The 24,829-nt window shown below is 39.0% G+C and overlaps 1 protein-coding gene across 3 annotated transcripts in view; it reads left to right on the top strand.

The window, feature by feature from the left end:
- The window catches only part of LOC125454761 (apoptosis-stimulating of p53 protein 2-like), an 81,168-nt gene that overhangs the window by 49,079 nt on the left and 7,260 nt on the right, over positions 1-24,829 (top strand). For all 3 annotated transcript variants that reach the window (XM_059648629.1, XM_059648628.1, XM_059648626.1), the window contains 6 exons: positions 2,187-2,622; positions 9,584-10,386; positions 16,158-16,295; positions 17,471-17,604; positions 21,123-21,289; positions 24,343-24,542. In XM_059648629.1, coding sequence (XP_059504612.1) covers positions 2,187-2,622; positions 9,584-10,386; positions 16,158-16,295; positions 17,471-17,604; positions 21,123-21,289; positions 24,343-24,542 — 1,878 coding nt within the window. The remainder of the gene's footprint in view (positions 1-2,186; positions 2,623-9,583; positions 10,387-16,157; positions 16,296-17,470; positions 17,605-21,122; positions 21,290-24,342; positions 24,543-24,829) is intronic.

Here is a 24,829-nt window from a genome sequence, read left to right as displayed (position 1 = left end):
GATGTAATTTTTAAAATTTGCATCATTCTTCATCAATCACATTGTGCAGTACAAATGACAGATCTTGATGTGAAGCATTTTTAAATTCTCTGCTATTTCTCCCCACCCTCCTTTCCCAGAAGCCACCACCTGTTCCCTTTCTTGTTCTGACATCGCCTTCCTTCTCACACCCTACTCTGATACTTTCTCCTTCTATTGGCCCACTCCAGCTTATGACTGAGGGAGTTTTTTTTGCTGACCCTGTAGGCTCCAATATGCAAGTGATGACTTTTCTGATTGATTGCCACGGATTGATTTTGGCAGATTGGCACACCATCTCTAGGTATTTTGAACACTGACTGCCTTACTCCTGGCTGATTTTTGTTTTTTGCCCTTTCTGATTAAACAACTTTGCTTTTTACTTTTTTGGTTTCTTCTGAATATAAGATGTAACGATGGGAACATGCCTGAGTCATCCTCACTGTGTCTTTTCACGAGGTTAACAACAAACAAAAGAGCGAGTGTAAATAGAAAGAGTTAGTTCATTACCAGCAGTTACAGCCAGGAAAAACTGGGGTCAGTTGTGAGCTGAAATTTTCAAATTCATTGTTGAGTCTAAAATACTGTAAAGTACGTTGACAAAATGAAGTGCAAATCCTTCAGATTGCATTGAACCTCACAGGAACATTGTGGAAGACCAATGTATGAAATAGGAGTAAGATGGAGAATGAAAGTAATAGATGGTCGAAGTTCAGGGTCACTGAGAAGACTGAAGAGGTATTCTATAAAACAGCTCCATTTTTCATTTCAGTGCCATCCTGCTGAAGTAATTTAACATGTCAGTGACAAAAGGGTTTCAGCAGGAGAAGGCTTGGGATAAGGCTAGGGTTGGAGAGATATGTTCTAATCGTGTTGCACAAGGTTTTGTTTTGGGACCACAACTATTCGTATTATATTACTAAAGATGTGGATGAAGGAGCTGAGTGCATTGTTGCTAAGTTTGCACATGACACAAAGATAGGTGGAGGGATAGATAGTGCTGAGGAAGCAGGGATGCCACGAGAAGAGCAGGCGAAAAAAGCGGCAGATGGAATGCCATGTGGAAAGTGAGAGGTTATGCATGAGGAAGAATAGAGATATAGGTATATTCTAAATGGGCAAAGGCTTCAGAAATCTGAAACAGTTTTGTGAGCCTTCATTCAAGATTCTTTTAAGGTTAACATGCAGGACCAGTTGGCAGCGAGGAAGGCAAATGCAATGTTAGAATTCATTTTGAGATGTCTAAAATACAAGAGCAGGGATGTGTTGCTGAGGCTGCAGAAGGCTATGGTCAGACTGCATTTGGAGTTTTGTCCCAAGATGAGTATCATAGGTGGATTAGCCATGAGAAATGCAGGATTACAGAGATAAGATGGGTCTAGGTGGGCTGGTGTTTGGAGGGATGACTCGATGGGCTGAATGGCCTGCTTCCATAATGTAGGGACTCTGACTTTGACTTTGAATCCTGCATCTAAAAAAGGATGTGTTGGTCTTGGTTGGGGTCCAGAGAAGGTTCGCAGAAATGATTTTGGGAATAAAGGGCTAGTCTTCTGAGGACAGTTGAGGACTCTATCTGAACTCGATGGAGTTTAGAAGAACGAAGGGCTCTTTCATTGTAATTTACAGAATACTGAGAGGGCTGATTAGGGCTGGTAGGAGAAACTAGGACCCAAGGAATCAGCCTCATAGTGAAGGGATGACTCTTAGAACTGAGATGAGGAATTTCTTCAAACAGAGAATGGTGAGTCTATGGATCTTATTGTCAAAGAAGGCTGTGGAGTCCAAATCATTGAATGCATTTAAGAAAGAGATAAATATGTTCTTATTCAGTAAGATGATCAAGGGTTACAGGGAGAAGGCAGGAGAATGGGGTTGAGAAGCATATCAGCCATGATTAATTGGCAAAGCTGACTTGATGGGCTGAATGGTTGAATCTGCTCCTACATCCTATGGACTCTTTATACTGGAGATGGTAGGAGGTGAGGTTAAACAGGAGGCAATTTTTCTGGCACATTTAAGTGGCTAATTTGTAATGAGCAAAATTATTTGGCTCTGAATGCAAGATTTTGAAGTTAAACAAAAATATGAAATAATCCAGATCCTCATTTATCAAAATGTTTTAAGTTCTATTTTTATGTGAACTAATTTTATTCAATTTTGACTTTCAGGCAGCTAACAAGAATGTGGTTAAAGTTCCACCCCCTGTCCCTTCTAAACCAAAACAGATTTCCTTACCTTATTTTGGATCATCTAATTTAGCTGCTATAGCAGAGAATAAGCCAGAATCCATCACACCAAAGTTAACTGGGAATGTAGGAACCTTAGTCAATAAAATGAAGCCAACCCAAACTTCAGGACCACAGCACTGTGCTTCAAATGTGCAAATTCATCCTTCTCCAGAGGCACCTCCTGCAGCTACCGTACGACCTTTCACCCCGCAACCATCTAAAGAGCCTCTACCCCAACCCCTGAAAAAACCAGAAACAGTGGCTGCTAGTTCTATTTACACGATGTACACGCAACAACAGGCACCTGGCAAAAACTTCCAACAGGCTGTTCAGAGTGCATTGACCAAAGTGCAGACACGGCCTCAATTCACAAGCGGTAAGGAAGATTTCATTTAGTATGAGAAATATTGGCTGTTTTGAATTGAAGTTCTAGATTTTGTTGTTTTGATCATTCCATTGTAATCTAGTGTGAGAGGTGCAGTGCACTAGCATGTAATGTTCCCTTCTCCCATTTTCATAGTTTAATTCTAAACTGTTGATTTTTGTCCGACGAGACAGGTAGTTTGTGTCTTGATGTTCAATGATCGCGCTGGGGATTGATACTTCCAGATTGGGAAGACAGTCAAGTGTTATTTTTCTTGTTATTGTGCTCTAACAGTTTTTGTAGCTCATGTCCAGTAACTGAGTTTGTAGAAAACGAAAGAAATGCAGATGCTGTAAATCAGGAACATAAACAAAGTTGCTGGAAAAACCCAACAGGTTTAGCAGCATCTGTGAAGGGGAAAAAACAGAGTTAACATTTTGGGTGCGGTGACCCTTCCTCAGAACAGAGTTTGTAGATTCAAAACCTTTTTGGACTAGGGAAAAAAATAGTGAAGTGAAAATCTCCCTGTAAGAGAGAAATTCTTTTTAAAATGTTTTTAATATCCCTAAACTGTACACTGCTCAGATTTGAATTGTGGAAACGTTAAGGTGAGTTTGTCAATTTTCACTTCTGTGTGGCAGACTGCATGTAATGTTTGGACTCCATATGCAGAGCAACTTTCTCTAAGACACCCTTTCCATCCAATGGCTCTAGATGCTGTGTTGCACACCCCCCTCCACGAACAAGCATGACTGGTGTTTTGCCCGACTCTGATTCCCAAATCTAATTTAGGATGCCTCCAAACTTCTTCCATCTAAATATTGGGAAGACTTTTTTTTGACTTTAAAGACTTGACAATTTAATTCCCCTCCTAAAATTTAGTCAGACTGAATGAGCCTGCCTGGAACCCTCATTCAACAGATGACCTTTTCTCCCACCATTAATAAATTTGATCTTAGCCAAAAATCAGCTGCCTGTTTACTGTCCTGGATTAAAACCTAATGGTGCGTATTTTCCATGCTCACTGACATCAGGTTGGTTCCCTGTCCTCAATACATTGAATTTGACCTAATCTTCAATCCCTCCACAATCTTCCCCTAGTTTATCTTTTGTTTTCTTTCTGTCCTCTAGCCTTGTGGACACACCTTGCAGACTGTGTTTACTTCAGCTCTAGTATTTTTCTCAGTCAATAATACCATTCTCTTTTGTCTACCCTGTATTTTCATACAGGTGTATATCAAAGTTACCATTGAGGTAATTTTTTTATCAGCCTTCTTTTGTTCTCTTTGTAACTTGCTTTGTAAGTGGAATATCCTCATCATAGCAGTCTAATGCAAGGCCGCAGCTCATTATCTCAATGCTATTTTTGGGAAATACATTGTGAGAGACACCTTTTTCTGCAGAATGTAACTGCAACTTTTAGCCCACTGCTAACTCCTTTTGTTCAGTTAAAGGTTGGACAGCCAGTTTTCCACAGTTGCTTTACTTAAAGTCACCTGAACTCACAGGAAAATCTTTTGAACAGACTTTACAGCTTCCAAAACACAAACTTTGTACAAATGTGTACACTTCTCATCAAAGCAAAGTTTCAAATTACTAAGAGAACTCCCTCCAGGACTAGTAGGAAAGCAGATTAGAACAGTGCGTTCATAATAGTTGAGTTTTGAATGATTTCATATATCAGAAAAATTAAACATTTTCAGTTTGAATTCAGCAAGTTTTATGCTGCTTTAAAACTGTGCAGTTTGGTTTGCACTATGTTTGTTAGATTTTAATGTATGCTGTTTTGATCTTTGTTGACAAGTCCAAAACAGTTGTCAACTCCAGTGAAAGCATAACTGGTTTTATGCATTCCATATCCTGTTTACTAGAAGATTCTTCCTTTCTCAACTTAATGCCACTAATTGAATAATGTCACGATTATTCATAATGACGCAAATAAGGCCTTTGCATTCTTCAGAATTCAACTTTCAATTGCTTTATCACTAAAATTCTGAGTCTTGCGTGTCATTTCTAACAGACACCTCCTTTGGACTACCATTTCCTACGAATTATTCAGTACGTTTGTTAGGCTACAGTAGCCTCATAATAATTGCCTTGTTGCTACTGCATCCACATGTCCATTGAACCTTTGCAGTCTGGGTATAGAGGCACACATCCAGCAGGGTTGATGCTATGATGAATTTACCATAGAATTTACCTTCAGCCTGAGTTCCGTCATCATTTCCAGTTTGGTCTTGGTCAGTCGTGTGTTTGTAGGGCTAATTTGCATTAAAATAAAATGAAATCTTGTCTGTAGTATATCACTTTTTTTTATTGAGATAGAAAGTGAAGTAGTCCTGTTCCAAAACTGGGTTCAAAAACCTAAAGAAAAGAAACTGTAAAGGAATGTGAGGTGCGGTGGCCATGGTATACCAGGCAACTTCCATAAAAGATACGGAGTGGATTGGCAATTGTTAACATCGAATAACGTATTTGTTATAGCAGTTACAGTTCTTTTTGGGTGAAAGAACATAAAATGAAAAGTGGCCCAACACAGTTAACGAAAGAAAAAAGAAGCAATTTAGATTTTAGTAAAGGAGGATGAAGAGGTGGTTTGAGAGAAAAATAACTTAGAGTAAGCTTGTAATGGCATTAAAAAGTCTGCAAGAGCATCTATATGTATGTAAGAAGATTATTAATGGAGGAAAATTTAGGCTGGGTACAGTCTGAAACAGGAAAATTCATAGAGAACAAGAAAATGCGAGATTAATTAAGCAACTTACTTCTGTTCTATCTTCACAAAAGAATGCTCAAAAGTTACCAGAAATAATGAAGAAGTGAGGGTCTTTTAGAAAAGAGGAATTGAAGGGAATTAGTTTTATTAAAAGAAATAGCGCTGAGCAAATTAATGGAACTGAAAGCTGATGTGTCCCTAGGGCCTGATAATTTACATCCTGTGGTACTAAAGGGGGGAGCCATGGGAATAGTTGGTGTATTGGTTATCACCTTCCAAAATTACCTAGATTCTGGAACATTCTTCGTAGATTGGGGAGTGGAAAATGTAAAGCGCTTTTTTTTTAAAGAAATAGGGAGAGAGGAAGCAATTACAGATTGTTTATCCTGATATCAGTAGGAGGGGAAAATGCTGGAGTCTCATATAAAGGATATGATAACATGTAAAAAAAAATACCCAAGGTATCGCAAAAAGCCAACATTAATTTATGAGCAACAATTGTGTTTGACAGACCTACTAAAGTTTTGTTTAGAACATTTATCAATATGTGGATGCTCCTGCTAGAGAAGGACCAAAACTCGGCCTTTTGGGCAATAAGGGAGGGAAGGTGACTGAAGTAAAAGCGGGGGAACACTTTGTATCTTAACAATCATAACTCTATTAGTTGCAAAATGGTTACGGAAAAGGAAAAGCATTCCATAAAAGTTGAGTTCAATTGGAGTAAGGCTAATTTTAATGCTGTCAGACAAGAACTTTCCCAAGTTGATTGCAGCAGACTGTTTGCAGGTAAAAGGACTTTTGACAAGTAGGGGGCATTCAAGAGTATTATGATGATGAGAGTTCGGACAGACATTGTTTGTTAGGGTGAAGGGTAAGGCTGGTAAGATTAAGGGACAGCAGATGAATAATGGTATTGAACTTATAATCAAGAATAAAAGAGTATCTTCTTTTAGCTATGGACAACTTGGTCCAGTTGAATGTTGTTCAATTTCTGGGGTGTAGGGGCGTTCTTAAGAAAGAAATCAGGAATGCAAAGAGGGGATATGAGATAGCATTGGCAGTTAAGATTAAGGATAATCCAAAAAGATTGTGCAAATACATTTAAAAGCAACTGATTAAAAGGTGGATAGGGCCTCCTTATGATCAATGAGGTAGTCATCCTGTTGTACCTCAGGAGATGGGAGAGATGCTAAATAAATGTTTCACATTGGTTTTTACTGTCGAGAAAAATGGAGACTGGAGAAGGTAGAGAAATAAATGTTGATGTTTTAAAGACTGTTCACCTTTCAGAAGAGGAAGATTGGGATGTCTTAGAACATAAAGATGGATAAATCTCCAGCACCTGATGTAATGTACCATAGAATGTTGTAGGAAGTAAGGAAAGAAACTGTGAGATCCCTTGCAGAAATATTTGTATCATTTATAATTACGGGTGAGCTGCCTGATAACAGGAGGGTAGCTAATATTGTACCTTTGTTTAAGAAAGGTTGTAAAGAGAAACTGGGGTACAAGAGACCTGTGAATCTGACTTTGTGGGTAAATTGTTGGAGATGATTAGAAAGGATTTGTGGACATTGAGAGGTAAAATTGATTTAGGATAGCCAGCATGGTTTTGTGCAAGAAAAATTTGTGTTTCACAAAGTTAATCAAGTTTTTTGGGGAAGTTACTCAAAAGATTGACATCAGAGCAGTAGATGTTGATTTGGATTTTAGTAAAACCCTTTGACAAGGTTCCATATGGTAGACTAATTAATACAGTTAGGTCACATGGGATTCTGGGTGAGCTTGCCAGTTGATTCATAATTCACTTAATGGCAGGAGACAGTTATTTTGGAGGGTTGCTTTTTGGCTGGAGGCCTGTGACTGGCGGTCTTCCATGGGGATCTGTTCTGTGTCCTGTTTTGTTTGTCATTTATATAAATTATTTGAATGACAACAAAGAAGGCCTCATTAGTGAATTTGTGGATGCTGCCACAATGGCATAGTAGACAGTGAGGAAGGTCCTCTAACATTAGAGGGATTTTGAAAATAGGTCTGAAAAATGGCAGGTGAAGTTCAATTTGGATAAATGTGAGATATTGCATTTTGGTATAACAAACAAAGGTAGAGCTTGTACAGTTGGTGGTGGGGCCTTGGGTGTGTTGTAGAACAGAGGAGCCTAAGAGTGCAGGTACATAATTCTTTGTTTGCGTCACATTTGACAAGGTGGTTAAAAAGGCATTTGACGTGCTTGCCTTCATCGCTCTGTCCTTTTGAGTATAGGAGTTGGGAAGTCATGTTGAAGTGTACCGGACATTGGTGAGGCCTCTTCTGGAATACTGTGTCCAGTTCTGGTCAGCCACTTCCCAGGAAGGATGTTAATAAGCTGGGAGAATTCAGAAGAAATTTATCAGTATGTTGCTGGGTATGGAAGGTTTGGGTTATAAAGATAGGCTGTGATGTATGTCACTGGAGCATAAGAGGTTGAGAGGTGACCTGATAGAAAACTCATGAAATAATGAGAGGTATAGACAGAGTTGATAATAATTGTCTTTTCCCTAGGATGGGAGATTGCAAGACGAGAGGGCACATTTTTAAAGTGAGAGAAGAGAGATTTTAAAAAAACATATGGGGCAAATATTTTTCAAGTGGTTAGCATATGGAATGAACTTCACGGGAAATTGGTGGATGCAGGTACAACTAAATGTTTAAAAGACATTTGGACAGGTACATGAATAGAAAACGTTTGGAAAGATACAGACCAGGAGCAGTCAAGTGGGACCAGTTTAGTTTGGCATGTGCTAATGAGACCCAAGGGTCTGTTTCCATGCTGTATGACTCTATAACTAGTCAAATAGATGAGGGAAAGCAAGTGGGTGTGGTGTTTATAATTTTCAGAAAACTTCTGATGTTCCACATTAAAGGTTGTTGTGCACGATCAGAGCACTTGGTGTTGATGCTTGTATACTGCCATTGATGGAGGATTGGTTAGTAGACCGGAAGCAGTACGAATGAATAGTTTGTTTTGGAATGTAATGAGTGACAAGTGGATTATTTGACCCCACCCCCACCCAGCTATTCACAGTATACATATATTATAGAACTGGGTGAGTGAATTGAGTAATATTTTACAATTTGTTGACAACACAAAACTAAGTGGGAGTTTGATTGGTGAGGAGAACATAAAAGAGGCTTCGGGGCAGTTTAGACATGTTGAGCAAAAAGAACGTGCAGTTTTACTTGAGCAAGTGTGAAGTTGGCCATTTCAATTGGCAAAACGAAATGGCAGTCATACTTAAATATGATGAATTAAAAATTGTTGATGTAGAAATAAATCTGGAAGTCCTTGTACAGCAGTCATTGAAAGCAAGCATGCAGATTCAGTAGACAGTTAGGAAGGCAAGTATCATGTTGGCCTTCAATACAAAGCCTGGAGCAGAGAAATTTTATTGGAGTTGTACAGGACCTTGGTGAGAGCACACACCAGAAGTAGTGTGTACAGTTTTGGTCTCTTTACCGAAGCAGATATTTACGGCCAGTGTTTGCCAGACTGATTGTTGTGATAACAAATTTGCCTCCTATGAGGAGAGATTGGGTCGATTTGGTCTGTAATTGCTTGAGTTTAGAAGAATGAAAGGGGATCTAATTGAAACACACCATTCTGACAGGCTGGATTGATTGAATCTAACGATGATATTTACCTGGTCAGAGAGTCCAGAACAAGGGGCCATGTTCACAGGATATGTGGTCAGCCATTTTGGATTGAGGTGAGAAGAACTTTCTTCGCTTGGAGGAGTGATGAATCTGTGAAAGCTTTGACCACAAGACTGTGGAGGCAGATGTCACTGATTATATTTAAGAAATAAGTAGATCAATTTTTAGACCTAAAGGTGTCACAGGTTAACGGAGTGAGAACGTAAATATGATGTTGAGGTAAACGGTCAGCCATTATAGTGAATGGCCAGCTGCTGCCCCTATTTGTATGTTCAAGTGGAATTTGCTGTAGTGAAGTTTTGTATGTTTATCTCCATATAAAAATAGGAAATGATGGAAATGCTACAAGTTAGCTCGCTTCTGTAAAGAGCAACAAGTTGTCTTTATATTGGTAATATTGGATAAACAGCAGATTGATGGGGTTGATTTCAGTATCACTGTTTTTCAACTAATTTGTAACCAGAAAATTATCCAGTAAAAAAATTATTTCCAGTAATTGTTAAATCAAATTAATTTCAGCTGTTTTTCAATTTGTGTACCATGTTGTTATTTTGTCAATTGCAGTGTATGGCAAACCAGTTATTCCTGGATCCTCTCTGAATTACACGGGCAGTCAGCATCAAAGTGACCTGGAGATTAGTAGTATGTATTCCAAGAGCCAAGATAAACCAGATGGCCCTGATTCCGAAACTGATAATGCTGCATCTCCATCAGATCATTTGGAGACTGAACGCATTCCACGACCACTGAGCCCCACAAAGCTCCTGCCTTTCATGTACAATCCGTACCGAAATCAGAGTGATGCTGACTTGGAAGCATTAAGGAAAAAACTGTCCAATGCTCCTAGGCCACTGAAAAAGCGTAGCTCTATTACAGAACCAGAGGGACCAAATGGACCGAATATTCAGAAGCTGCTGTACCAGCGCACGACACTAGCTGCTATGGAGACTGCTAGCCCAATGCCATTCTATCAGCCCAAACCACCTGCTGTTTCATCTGCAGAAATGAATGTTGTAGATGAAAGCACAGATCTCAGTATTGAACAAGAGGAAGACACTACAGCTATGACACATTTTCCTCTAGATCAGTCTGAACCAATTCCGAAGAAGGAAACTGAAGCCCTGGACACTGAGGAACATGTTTCATCATCTCCTTGTGATTCATCTTCTGTTCTGGAGGGTCAGATACCGACTTCTGTGGAAGAGCACCAGAGTCAAGATAGCCCACGCTCTTCAGAAGAATTAACAGAAGAATATCCCCCATACCCACCACCTCCATATCCTATTACTGGTGAACACGAAAATATAGGAGATGATAGTTTTAATATGCGCCCACCTGAAATTACTGGACATACCACCCTGCCACCTGTGAGTAGTCCACAATGTTAAGATTTTTATTGAAAATTTGAAATCATAAATTGATCTTATTTGGATTTATGCAAATAATTTTGATATCTGTGCAGTTTGTATTTTTGACAAAGTGCTTTGTTTTTTTCATTTGAATTTCCCAAAATATTACATCATCATCATTCCAATTATCAAATGCTATTCAGTTGTAAATGTATGCTTATCTTTTAAAATAGTAATGTTTCGACAATAATAGATATAGACAGTGCTGGAGAAACTCAAGATCTGGCAGCATCTGTGGAGGAAGAAACGGTTAGCATTTTGAGTTGGTGCAACTCTTAAGGGGAGGTTTGGGTTTGACATGAGTTAATGTACAAGCCAGTTCTATCTAGGATTAGAATAAGAGAGTGAGTTTTCGTCAATTTCATAAGCAATAGTTAGACTAGTCTTTTTTTATTTAATTTTCATTATTCTTATTAAAGAAAATAGATTAAAAAGAGAATTAGTTCAACCGAATAAAAATGCTCTCATGCTGATGCAGCAGACAGAGTTTCTGTGAAAATGCAATGTGGCTGAGCCAGCATTACCGGAGACAAAGCAAATGGGGCTTGGACGAGGATGGAACAAAAAATGGGCTTTGAAGAGGAGAAAGCATGGCACTTAGGATGATAGGTGAGACCAGGGGTCTAAAGGACACTTTGCCAGTTTTGGAATGTGTTTGTCTAAAACAGACATTTTCAGAAGTCAAGTAACATAATGCTACCTTGGAGTTCTTCTTGGCTCAGTAGATGATCATTGAGCTGTACCTTAAAGGTCCTGAGATTATTTCATAAAATAATATGAAGAGCCTCTAAAGATACCATACTCAAAATGTTAACTGATTCTCTCTCCTCAGATGCTGCCTGCCAGACCTGCTGAATTTCTCCAGTATTGTTTATTTCAGATATCCAACATCTGCAGAATTTTCCTTTTTATATTTTTAACTTCTTTGGCCACTAGTTATTGTTATATTTCTTTCATTCATGTATAATATGCAAGGAGATTTAATTGAACTGTTCTTTTTGAAAATTGAGCCCTATCTTGGAATTCAGATATTGCTAGCATTGGTAAATTTTATTATCTTTAGCCTAACAATTTTAAAAAAAACCTTGTGATCTAATGATGCATGCATATGCAAATTGTCCATTCTTGCTTTGATGTTCTGTATTACTCACAGCTTTAGCTTGAAAGGGAGAACAAAAATACATGTTCTCATTTTGACAGCAACGTGGATAAATGTGTATTTTAGAAACCTGGCTGATTTGAATTGCACTCACTGGTATATCTGAGATAGCTAGCTGCAGTGAAATTTATTACACTTTCGTTCTTTTGCAATTGGAGCACACTGGTGTTGTATTAGTGATGGGCTCCAGGATAATGTAAAAACTGGCACCTTCTCAATCCTTTCTCAAGCAGTTCATCTGATGTCCAAAGGAAATGAAGGAAAAAAATTTCCTCCTTTGTTATGTGTCACATTTCTTAACTTGTTTCTTTGAAATTATCTTTTCATTGTTACCATTTGGTCTTACCTTGGCCCTTCTATGAAATCATCATACAGTCACACAGCCTAGAAACAGACTGTTCAGCCCACTATGTCTCTGCTGACCAACAAACAGTAAACGGCACTAATCCCATTTACCTGCACTTGGCCAATACCCTGCTGTGCCCTAGCATTTTAAGTACTTATCTACATGCTGCTTAAATGTTGAGTACTTATCTGCACCCACCCCCTCAGGCAGCATGTTTCATATTTCTTCCACCCTCTGGGTGACACAACTTCTCCTCATGCCTCCATTTAACTATTTGCTCTTCACCTTCGACTTTATGCCCTCTGGCCTTTAGAGACATCTGTGGGTTGACAGATTCTGACAATTTACCTCTGTCTATGCCTCTTGTGATTTTGTACACCTAAATCACCTCCCTCTGCTTCAAGATAAACAAACTCAGCCTATCCAGTCTCTCTTCATAACTGAGATTTTTCATCTCGGGCAATATCCTGGTGAATCTCCTGTGCACCCTCTCCAGTGCAATCAAATCCTTCCAGTAGCGTGGCAAGCAGAACTGTGCACAATATTTCATCTCAACCAAACAAATGTTTTATGAAGTTGTAACAAAACCTTCTTGCTCTTGTTCTGTGCCCCAGCTAATGAAAACAAGCATCCCATTTGCTTTCTTCACCCTCCTGTCTATCTTTGACATCTTCAGGAATCTATGGACTTGTCTACCAATGTCGTTTGTGCCTTAGTACCCCCAAGGGATCTACCATTCATTGTGCATGTCCTTCCCTGATTAGACATCCTAGAATGCATCACCTTGTGCCTGTCAGTAGCCTGAAAATGTTATCCTCACTATCAAGAGCACCACCAATTTTCGTGTCATCTGCAAGCTTATTTATTGTAAAAATTGAAAGAACTGTGGATACTATTAAGAAACAAAAACAAGGCTGGAAATGCCTCCTGAGGAAGTGTCATCGTACATAGAACATAGAACAGTACAGCACAGAACAGGCCCTTCAGCCCACAATGTTGTGCCGACCATTGATCCTCATGTATGCACCCTCAAATTTCTGTGACCATATGCATGTCCAGCAGTCTCTTAAATGACCCCAATGACCTTGCTTCCACAACTGCTGCTGGCAACGCATTCCATGCTCTCACAACTCTCTGCGTAAAGAACCTGCCTCTGACATCCCCTCTATACTTTCCACCAACCAGCTTAAAACTATGACCCCTCGTGCTAGCCATTTCTGCCCTGGGAAATAGTCTCTGGCTATCAACTCTATCTATGCCTCTCATTATCTTGTATACCTCAAACGTTAACGTGTACCTGAAACGTTGACGTGTATACCTCAAACGTTAACGTGTACCTGAAACGTTAACTCTAATTTCTCGCCACAGATGCTGCCAGACCTGCTGAGCTTTTCCAGCAATTTCCGTTTTTTTTCCTTATTAAATGTACCTTCTACACTCACGTCCAAGTTGTTGATGTAAATTACCAACAGCAAGGGCACCAGTATCAAGCCCTGTAGTACACCACTGGTCACAAGCTTCCAGTTACAAAAACAGCCCTCCACCATGAGTCTTTGCCTCCTGTTAGTTAGCCAGTTTTGGATCCACTTTGCCACATTGTCTTGGATTCCATGGGTTCTTAACTTCTGAACCAGCTTTCCATGTGGGACCTTGTCAAAGGCCTTACTAAAGCTCATGTAAACTATAGCAACAGCATTGCTCTTGGTCTAGTAACTTTTTCAAAAATAACTTAAGAGTACGATCAACACGGAGGCATTAAATAGTGGAATCTCATTTATCTGCTAGAACAGGATAAGTACAGGTAATTCTGCTCTAACATGTTTCGTTAATGCAAGTTGACTGTAACACAATTGAATAGTGAACACCGTTTAAATAATGTTAACCTTCCGCTGTACAGGTATAGTGATTTCCCTACAACGTGATTTTGTATGGCGACTTTCTAAAGTGTGATTTTCTGTAGCACAAGTTTATGCAAGAACACAACTACTACATTATTAGAGAACTACCTGTGATGGAATTTGACAGGTGATGGAGAATATGACAAACTAAAACCGTTAATGTAATGTAATATAGAATGGATCTTTCAATCCAATGATCATCCCATATAAATGTACAACCTTACAGTTATAAGTTGGAGACACAAGTCTGTAAAACACTTATATTAGAAAAACGAAAACAATTTATAGTACAGGACTTTTTGGATTATTCTTCATGTTTTTCTTTTACTTTAATATAAAGAATGCTCATGCATGACCAAAAGCATGGCATGGAAAACTGAATTTTATAAATTTGAAAATATATCATGTTCATTATCACATCCCAAGTTATTTTATTATTCTTTAATGAGGACGGTCGTTGGCAATAATTTATTGTCCATCCCTCTTGAACCACTGCAGACCATGTGGTGCTGGTGCATCAAAAGTGCTATGACTAAGTTCCAAGATAGTAATCCAGTGATAGTGAAGGAACAGCAACGTAGTCCCAACTCAGGGTGCTGTCTGGCATGGAGGGGTAGCTGCAGGTGTTCTCATGATTCTCCTTTCCGAATACAAATATAATAGGAATAGGAGCCAGAATCACTGATCCATGGCCATTTGCTTTCTAATTTGGTTGTTATCCCTTTCATGATTTTCAAAGATCACTGGGTAAACTGATCACCTGTGCTTTTTCTCCCTCACCATCTCCTTCGCTGAAGTCTTTGAGTCTCCTGGTTTTAGAGGCAGGGACCAATCCCTGGTCTATACCATGATTCATTCAATTATTCAGTCTTCTCTGTGAAACACCTTCAGATGTTCTATTACAGTAAAGTTGATACATAAATGTAGCTGCTTTTTGCTGACCAAAGTAGAGAATGAAAGCATTATATGACAACTTCCCAGTCAAATCAAATCATATGCAATATTGGATGAGTCTTACACCTACCACACTCTCTTCCAACAGTGATCACTGAATAGTGTTTGCATTTGTAAATACCCTGGCGGATTGTTTACCCCTTTTAAATTTGGGCTTATAGGGTGCATTCTTTGGTTGCCAATCCTAACCCAGACCAAGAGTCTATTCAGACCTCACTCATCTATACGGCTCAATTTTCAAATGAGTATTTTTGAGTTATTCGGGCAAGATTGGGCATATAGTAACGCAGCGGTATTGTTAATGAACTTGTAATCCAGAGACTCAGGTAATGCTCTAATGATTTGGATTCAAATCCCACTGTGGCAGATGGTGAAATTTGAATTTGAAAAAAAATCTGGAATTATATAAAATTTAATTCTAAAAGGGCCTGAATAAATCAGAACTCTTATCAGAAGGAAATACCTGGTCTGCCCACATGCAATTCTAGATCCCCAACAATGTGGTTGACTTTCTGATGCCCTTTGAAATGGCCGAGAAAGCCATTCAATTGTGACAATTGCTACACGTCAGAAAAAAAATGAACCTTGACAGACCACCTGACGTTAACTTCATCACCAGAAATGACAACAACAGATATACTCCTGTCAACCCTGCATAGTTGCCTTTCCTTACTTCTGACAGCTAGTACTGAAATTGAGAGAACTATCTCTCGGACTAATTATTCAAGCAGTGTTCTGCTATTGAGTACAAACGATGGTTCCATTGAGAAAGACTTGACTGTCCCAGACAGCACCATCACCATCCCAGCAAAGTTGTAATGCTATACAGTGAGAGTGGAGTTACCCTTGGCATCATCAACATTGACTCTGGACCCCATCCAGTCTCATGGCATCAGGTCAAAGAGGGGTGAGGGTTACATCTTTGCACTTGCCACTTGCCCCCCACTTTCCTGTATTCATGATTTGAGTTTCATGGGAAAACTTACAAGTTCCCTCCAAGGCACTCACCATCCTGACTTGGGAATATATCACCATTCCTTCACCATTGCTGAATCAAAATCTTGGAACTCCTTCCCTAATAGCACTGTGAGTGTATCTACACCAAATGAACTACCGCAGTTCAGAAAGGCAGCTTACCATCTCCGCAACTATCTGAAGGGCAACAAAGGATAAGCAACTGTGATTAGCCCAGCCAGCAAAGCCCATATCCCGTAAGGAAATAAAGAAAAGCTCCTCAGTGATCCTTACTTGTGCTTTTGGTTATTGCTAAGCATCCAATATTACGCCTTGCATTAGATTTTTTGGGCAGCAGTATAGTTCATTGCTTAGTTGTTCATGTCCCAATATTTATTTTATTTTTTGTTGGTTTTAGGGAAAGAGGACAAATCTGAAAAAGTTGGGCTCGGAACGCATTGGTCATGGAATGAGGGTTAAGTTCAATCCTCTAGCACTATTGCTTGATTCTTCTCTGGAAGGTGAATTTGATTTAGTCCAGCGCATCATTTATGAGGTATGTTAGAATCTTTGTTACATGATGTAAAGTGTGTTTAAATTTTTATTTCATCTAGTTTTACTGGGCCTGGGACAATTTGAAATGAAATCCAGAAAAAGGGCTTTCTTTTATTCTTCGGTTAGAAGACTTCTGCTTAATGGCTACAAAGTTGGGGTTGTGGCGGAGGATGTGGGGGCAAATGGAAACGGTCCACAACCTTAACTCTACTCTTCGGGTAATTATTTGGTTCCTGTCCCAGCTGTTCCTTGAAAGGGCAACTGCCCACTCCTTGGAACTGCTGGCTAATGACAAAATTGACAGATTAACAATTTTGGCATCACTGCCAGAACCTGAGGTCATTGCTGGGACTGCACCTTGAAGAGGAGGATGCCAAAGAAGAATGCCCCCACCCCCCCCCAACCAAACAAGACAGGGCACAGGATATTACTGAAGGCATGTCAGACTGTTGCCATGGAATCTTCTGTGAACTAAAGATGCCAGAAAGAGACCCCAAACCTGAACCAGCACAGTTAACTGATGGTCTCCTGACCTTTGGACAGCTCAACCACCATTTGTCATGTGCTAACATCAGCAGGAAGAGGCCGTAAGGGCAGCCAGTCTCCACTATCTTGCTGCTGGTGAAATGTAGTGGCAGCAGAAAGGTGATGGAAGCTCCACTCCCACCTACCCATGATATTTTGCAGCCTCTCACTGTGTCCACAAAGGGCTGGAAGAACTCAACCCATTCTTTGTATTTTATGCTTGATAATTTTCCACCAAGTATTATTTGCATGTGAATCTTTTGCCCCTACTTGATAGAATATGCAGCAGTGTGCGCAACTCTACTTTAAATGAATTTAAAGCATATTATGGCTTTAATTTTTGGAGAAACTGTGAACTACATGCCAGTTTTACAGAGTAGATTTTCAAAATATTGAAGGACTTGGAAAACTGTTGTTGAGTATTGACTTTATTTCCAATTTATTTCAAGAATTCTGTATCTGGACAAGGCAGATGTCTCTAACTTTTGGTTGAATAGTGTTGGAAATTGTTCAAGATGTCATGTATGTAACCTAGGAACACTGCATTTGTTATTAAGGAAAGTGGTTGTACCATCTGCCAGTTTTTTTTATGAATGGTTTAAAAAATCAGCCCATTATTGTTTGTAATCTGCTGGAGTTTTTTTTATATAGGTGGAAGATCCTAGCCAACCAAATGATGAAGGAATTACAGCCCTACATAATGCTGTCTGTGCAGGTCACACAGAAATTGTTAAGTTCTTAGTACAGTTTGGGGTGAATGTCAATGCAGCAGATAGCGATGGATGGTGAGTTGTAACATAAATACGTTTGAAGTTTGTTGAGTCACAGCGTTATTTAATTCCAAATGCATAATAGCCAATTTTTGTGCAACAACTGGTGAATGTTTTTTCAATGAATTGAGGGACCGTTTCTCAAAATTCTTCCTTCTTAGAAAACTCAATAGCTTAACAGAATTACATCAAATTCCTCAACAGTAGGTTGTGTTTCACAATAATCCTACAGAATATGGTTCATGAAATAAACTTGGGAAAAATAATTCTTTGAATTATTGCATTTGATTTTGAGTTTTCCTTCAGTTATTCTCTCTCACATCCCATTCATTTTATGGTTACAATTGTTGCAAAATTGACCATTATGAACAGATGGTGGCATTGTTTCACAAATAGATTCATATTCTTTGTTCAGTAAATCTGACAACACAGTTCTTTTCCTTGTTAATTAAGTTGTCTCCTGATGCATTCGTGATGTCTGTTCATTGTTGAAAATGTACATAAGTAACTTTTATGCACTTATAACATTTTATCAGAAAACATGTAACATGGTTTAAATGCCTGTTTCTACTATTAAGCAATTCCAGATAATAAAACCCACATTTTAATAGTTAGATGCTTAGAAGCCAACTGTTAATGCTGAAAAGTTGAATTTTCCAATGGATCCACAATTGTACTTTTTTTAGATTTGTTCCTCTGTATGCACGTCAAATTTGGTAGGAGAAGTAAAAGCTTGTTTCACTAAAATGTAATTTAACCTGTGTACCTAGGGCCGTCTTATTTTCTGTGTACATTGTCAAAAATTGTGGAGTTTCTAATTTAATCATGTAAACTTTTTGATTCTCATTTTGGGAGAGAAAATAAAACCACCAACATTTGAGCTCATTAGTTGCATGCTTTTCACAAAGTTATCAGAGGTAATGGGGAACTGCAGATGCTGGAGAATCCAAGATAAAAGTGTGGAGCTGGATGAACACAGCAGGCCAAGCAGCATCTTAGGACCACAAAAAAGACGCTTCAGGCCTAGACTCTTCATCAGAAAAGGAGGATAGGGAGAGGATTCTGAAATAAATAGGGAGAGGGGGGGAGCCGACCAAAGATGGATAGCGGAGAGGATAGGTGGAGAGGAGAGTATAGGTAGGGAGGGGATAGGTCAGTCCGGGGAGGACAGATAGGTCAAGGGGGCGGGATGAGGGTCCAAAACACACACCGTTTGGTTAATCAGCTGTATTACAAGTGTACTTGAGAGTTCCAGTTCCACCTGTTTTTTGCAAGGATGTGTGCTCTTCTGTTACTGTGACAGGTTTTCTGGAATCGTTCCAATGTTGTGAAGCTAAAAGCCTATTCTTTTGTCTTGAAGTACTGACTTCTGTTAATTACTGAATCACCTTTAAATAGCAGTTTAAGTTTCTATGCTCTGTATTAACTTCAAGGACAAACCCCTACTTTGTCTTGACTTTTCTTTTAAGAAAAGTACAGTGTAGCCTAAACATAGATATATTTGCACTCATAAAAATATTGACAGGAAAAATATTCAAATTAGGTTAAAGTAAGTGATCTCATAGTCAAAGTTATACAGCACGGATTCTGACATGGCAATAAAAGGTTAATATAGGAGCATGAGGCCATATGTTTGGGTTTGGGAAATTGCATATCATTTGTTATAAAGAACTGAAGAGACCCTGGTCAAATTATTACCATGCTGAATAAATGAAGTGCAAGTTTAGATCAAATAAAGGATAAAAGGAGCAAGGTAGACTATCAAATAGATTATCGGACTGCCACAAAAACTCAAAAGTCTCTCATAATTTGCAATACTGTAAAAAGGTCATCACAAGAAGAATAGGGTGGTTAGGGATCTTAAAGAAGAGAATACAGAGAACAGTGCTGAATACTAAATAAATACTTTAAAGTCTAGTCAAGAGTTGAGTATGTCTACACCAAACTGTAACAACCAACTTGAGACCTTCTGATGGAGGCGAGTTGAAATAGCTGGAAGTGTTTGGCCATAGGGTTACCAATCTTTTGAACGCTCCTTTCTTTGTTTATCCTATCCAGTGTATCAACTGTCTTCTCCTTTACTGGTACATCAACATTATTGTTTGCTCTCATAAAGACACACCTGAACTAGCTATATAAGTATTGTGGCCCAAGAGCAGGTCAGAGGCTCGGAATTCTGTGACAAGTAACACTCCTCCTAACTCCTCAAAGTCTGTTCACCGTCTGCAAGGTACAAGTCAGGAGTACGATCATATTCTCCCCACTTGCCTGAATGAATGCAGCTCCAACAACACTCAACGTCACGTTATCTAGGACAAAGGAGCACCCTAATTGGCACCTTACAAGCATTTAATCCGTCCACCACCAATACAATTAATGTGTACCATCTACAAGATGTACCTTCAAAGGCATCATTCCAAATCTGCAACCTCTGCCATGTAAAGCACAAAGATAATCAGTGCATGGGAACACCACCACCAGCAAGTTCCTCTCCAGTTCACACACTGTCCTATCTTGGAAATGTGTTGCCATTCTCTTTAGTTGCTGGGTCAAAATCCTGAAATTCCTTCCCTAGTAATATTGTTGGTACCTCTATCACAAGAACTACAGTGATTCAAGAAGGTAGTTCACCTTCCTGCAGGAATATAGGGATGGCCAATAAATCCTGGCTTAGCCAACAATATCTATATCGCACGAGCCAAAACAAAGGTGGAAAAATTCGATTGGATCCATTCTAGGTACGTGAGAGACATAAGGGTAGTGATTGCAAGGTCTCTAATGACAATCTTTGAGTTTTTCTTGATTTTTGAGAATGTTGCCAAGCCAGCAGAGGATTTTAAATGTTAAGTCCCTGTTCAAAAACAGGAAGTAAACCTAGCAATGACCTGTCAGTCAGCCTAACGTCAGTGATTGGGAAACTTTCAGATCACCCAAGGCAAAGTATAAACATAAAAGTCGTCAAGTTTTGCTAGAGGCAAAGTGTGTTTGAGCGGCTTGATAGAATTCATTTGAAGCAACTGAAAGGAGTAATCAGAGCAAGGTGGTACTCCATTGTATATGTGGACTGAAGTACCAGATAATTGGCAATTTAAAACATTGTAATTAAAATTGACAATTAAGGTAGTAGTGTCCTCCTTTGTTTCAGACCAGAATGAATTTTGAAATAGTGTTTCACTGGGGTGATCTGGAATGAATGGCAGTACGGTGGAAGTAGATTCAGTGGTAACATTGAAGAAGAAATTGGGTATATACATGAAGTTTTCTTTCAGGGCTATTGGGGACAAAAAGCAGGAGAGTAGCATTAATTGGATTGAGCCACCTGATGCGCAATGGGCGCTCTGTGCATCACTCTGATTAAGAATAATTCAATATGTCTCATCTGATGATTCCAGTTGCTGTTCATGATGGCTGTGGTAAGAATCCTGACCAACCTTCCTATTCTTCCAGATTGAGCAAAAGCTTGTGACAAAAATGAATCTTTAAAACATGTTTGATTTTACTGAATGTCACCAACTTTGGATTTCCTTCTTTAGGACCCCTTTGCATTGTGCAGCCTCCTGCAATAATGTGCAAGTTTGCAAATTCCTAGTTGAATCTGGGGCAGCAGTTTTTGCTACAACCTACAGTGATCTGCAGACTGCTGCTGATAAATGTGAGGAAATGGAGGAGGGCTATATCCAGTGCTCTCAATTTCTATATGGTATGTGTTGTGGTATTTGTTGGAATGTTACTTTGACATTTTCATATTATGCTCATGTCCTGGAATGCTGTTCTTGTGTTTGTATAAGCAGTATTTGCAGAATTTGTTAGTCCTTTTGTATTCATACAGACTTAAATTTGAAAACCAGAACCTGTATATGATGACATTTCTTAAACAATAAGATTATACTAGTTACACTTTACTTTCTATAGGCAAAGTTATTGAAGACCCATTGTGCATCAGAAATGTTCATAGGAGTTTGAACGTAGTGGCACCTGTGCAATCTCCCATCAAGTGTACCCAATATAATAATCAGCACTGTTGACGAAGACTCACCCCAAATGGTGTCTGATCAACTATGGCCTCGCTGTAATTAGTGTCTGCCTATCATTGCAATTACTCCTTTCTATTTCTTAATATTGTCTGCTTTTCATCCTTTCTTCATTTCTTCCTTACGCCCTACTTCGTGGTGTAGTTGTCTCCTGACTGACTTATTGTTCTACAATTTCAGTCAACAATTCTGACTGTTCAGCTTCTGCTCTTTCCATTGCTAAGTACATTCCCTCAGCCAAATATATGTTACTTCAATGCATGTTATTCTCTTATTTTGTGTTTTCATGTATATTAACTACTTCTGATTCGAAAGAGGTGTTCCCGTGGTTCTTTCTAACTTGGTATGCTCTTCTTAACAAGCATTATACAGGAACCCTTGGGATTGTCTGAACTATCTACCTGTTGGTTAATAAGCATTGCTAGAAGTTGACCTTATTACAGTAGCAAAATGGGTATGACGTGATGGACAAAGTAGGCTCTCAGTACACACTAGAGGTGTGCTTAATGCCATATGGTGAATGTAGATTTTAAAAATGCTCAGGCTTGCCACAAGCTGGTCTTGTTGTAGTTGAGTTGCTTTGATTTGAGTGCATTTGACTCATTATGTTCAGGAGAATGTCTTAATTTGATTTATTTTGCTATGACTTATTTTATCACCGGAAGATTTGACTGTAGGAATAAAGGTGTCACACTGCAGTTAAGTGGATCCTTTTACAGACCACACTTACAGATAGTTTTGGCCTCCTTACTTCAGAAGGACATGCTTGCCATTGAGGGAATGCAGCAAAAATTCACCAAACTAATTCCAGGATGGAAGGACCCTCTTGTGAGGAGAATCATTGGTTTAGAACAATAGTGATGATCTCCTCCAAACATGCAAACTTCTTAATGACTCGATAGGGGAGCTGCAGAAAACATTTACTTTTGTTGGGGGATCTCTAGAACGAGGGAACAGTCTGTCAATATGGCACAGGCTATTTCGGAGTGAGTTGAGGTTTTTCTTCAGTCACAGGGTGGTGAATCATTGGACTTGCCCAGAGAACTCTGCAGGTTCATTCTTGGAGTATGTTCAAGACTGATAGCAATGGATTTCTACAAAAGAAATCTAGGAATACAAGGAAGTGCTAGAAAATGGCCTTGAAGGAGATGATGAGTCATGATCTCATTGAATGGCAGAAGGGGCTCAAAGGACTGAATGGCCTATTCCTGCTTCTGTTTCTTATGTTCTTTAAAAAAGGAACCACTGGCAGCCATCACCACTGCGAGCAGTTTTTTTCAAAAAATCCCACTGACTCCTGCTACTGTTGTGTGAGGAATCAAGAACAGTTGCACACATGTACTTGGTCCATCATGTTTCCCTTGGCAAGTGCACGACTCCTGTTGATGATTTTCTAGTCCATGATAGGAATTTGGATCTGTTAAAAAGGCATTTTATTATAGTGTGATAAAGATTCATGATATTACTTGGAAACTTTCATTTTCTTCAACTTCAAAACTAATAGCTTTGCTTGATTTAATGTTTCAGTTTTGGAAGAGGGAGGAAGTAATTCTGAGTTTTGACTGTGATACAGGTGTGCCTGGAAATTTTTGATTTACTTGCATTTTAATGAGATGGTTAAGTTTTTGAGGTGAACAGTCAGTGCATTAGTTAAACAAAATGCAGAGTAAAAATAACTTAATGCCTTGTGACAGGAATCCACTAACACCAAGTCAGAGCAATCCTGAAGCATAGTCATTAAACAGGTTCAGCTTTAGCCGAGCTGCTGGCTAGTTTAGCAGTGTCCAAGCCATCTTGGCTAAAGCAAAGTCCCAAGTGCCTTAGTCAGTAAGAAAAGCTGAGGAATCAGAAGACTTTGAGACATGAGGAGCAAGACATCCTATCTGGCTGTTGAGGACATGGATTAAGGAATGCGTGTTCAGTAAGTTGAGATTTCAGTTTGTTTCGGAGGCTCCAGAAGAGGCAATAATGAAAGGAAATAGCATTGAGTGAATAAAAAAGTTTTCTGAAAAGAAAACAATGACAATTGTGCCATCTGAGCTAAAAGGCAAGGTGACCCCTCAGAGTTTTGATTTCTGCCGTGTTGTTGTAAGAGAATTCATGCTTTCTTTCTGATCGTCATAAGACTGTTTCAAGTAGTTGTTGCATAGTATGGTTTTTTTCTTTTATTTAATAAACTTTTATCTTCTTTTATTAAAAACAATTGGTAGTCTCTTATGAATATGTTCAATGACCACTATGGTAAATGGGGGGGGAAAAAACTTGTAATCTATCAAGCCAGTTCTCACTCTAGGATCTGGCTTGCCCATTATTGCCATCATTTGGAATCACGACTGTCTCTCACCGAATTGGAACTTGCAATGCGAGTGTTTCCTAAGGGAATTCCAATGTTCATGTTCAATTCTTGCATGTGTATTTTTCCAGTAATAGCAATAAGTTATATGTAATTGGAATTTCATTGTAGTATTTCAGCATAGTTCTGTAACACCAGAAGCAGATAGTGTTTTTAATTTTTTCGAAGCATGAGTATGTTGGATTTCTGCATTTTAGCATGTTTATTGTTCATTTCCAGTAATCCAGCAAAAGTGTTTGGTTTTTGACTTAATCTGTGAACTAAGACAGTCTAGTTGTGATCACAATACCAGGTCCCTTGGAAATGTTTCTGTAAAATGGGTTTGATAGAGAAGGAAAGCTACTGAAATATGTTTGCTTTTTCTTTCAGGTGTGCAAGAGAAAATGGGCATAATGAACAGAGGAGTAGTGTATGCTCTGTGGGATTATGACTCTCAAACTGAAGATGAGTTATCCTTTAAGGAAGGAGACTGTATGTCAATTATCCGACGAGAAGATGAAGCTGAGATTGAATGGTGGTGGGCACGACTAAATGATGGGGAAGGATATGTGTCGCGCAACTTACTTGGTGTAGGTTTTTGCAAGAAAATGACCTGTTATATTTTGTGGTATTAATTTACTGTGGTGAAATATTAGATAGAAACAAAATAGTGTAGGAGAGCTAAAGTGATAATTGTGATTATCCGTGGTTTCAATGTTCAGTTCAAGTTTGAGATATAACATAATTGCAATTATATTTTATTTTCTGTGAAAATGGATTACCACCAATATGCATTGACATTTATTGGCTCTGGATGACCTGCTGGTGGAAGATAGTCATACAGCATGGAAGTAGATGCTATAGTCCAAGTCTTCCA

The sequence above is a fragment of the Stegostoma tigrinum genome, chromosome 9 (assembly GCF_030684315.1).
Source record: "Stegostoma tigrinum isolate sSteTig4 chromosome 9, sSteTig4.hap1, whole genome shotgun sequence".
NCBI classification, from domain to species: domain Eukaryota; kingdom Metazoa; phylum Chordata; class Chondrichthyes; order Orectolobiformes; family Stegostomatidae; genus Stegostoma; species Stegostoma tigrinum.
Note: the sequence above shows the minus strand (reverse complement) of the source record. Positions and strands in the feature narration are given on the sequence as shown.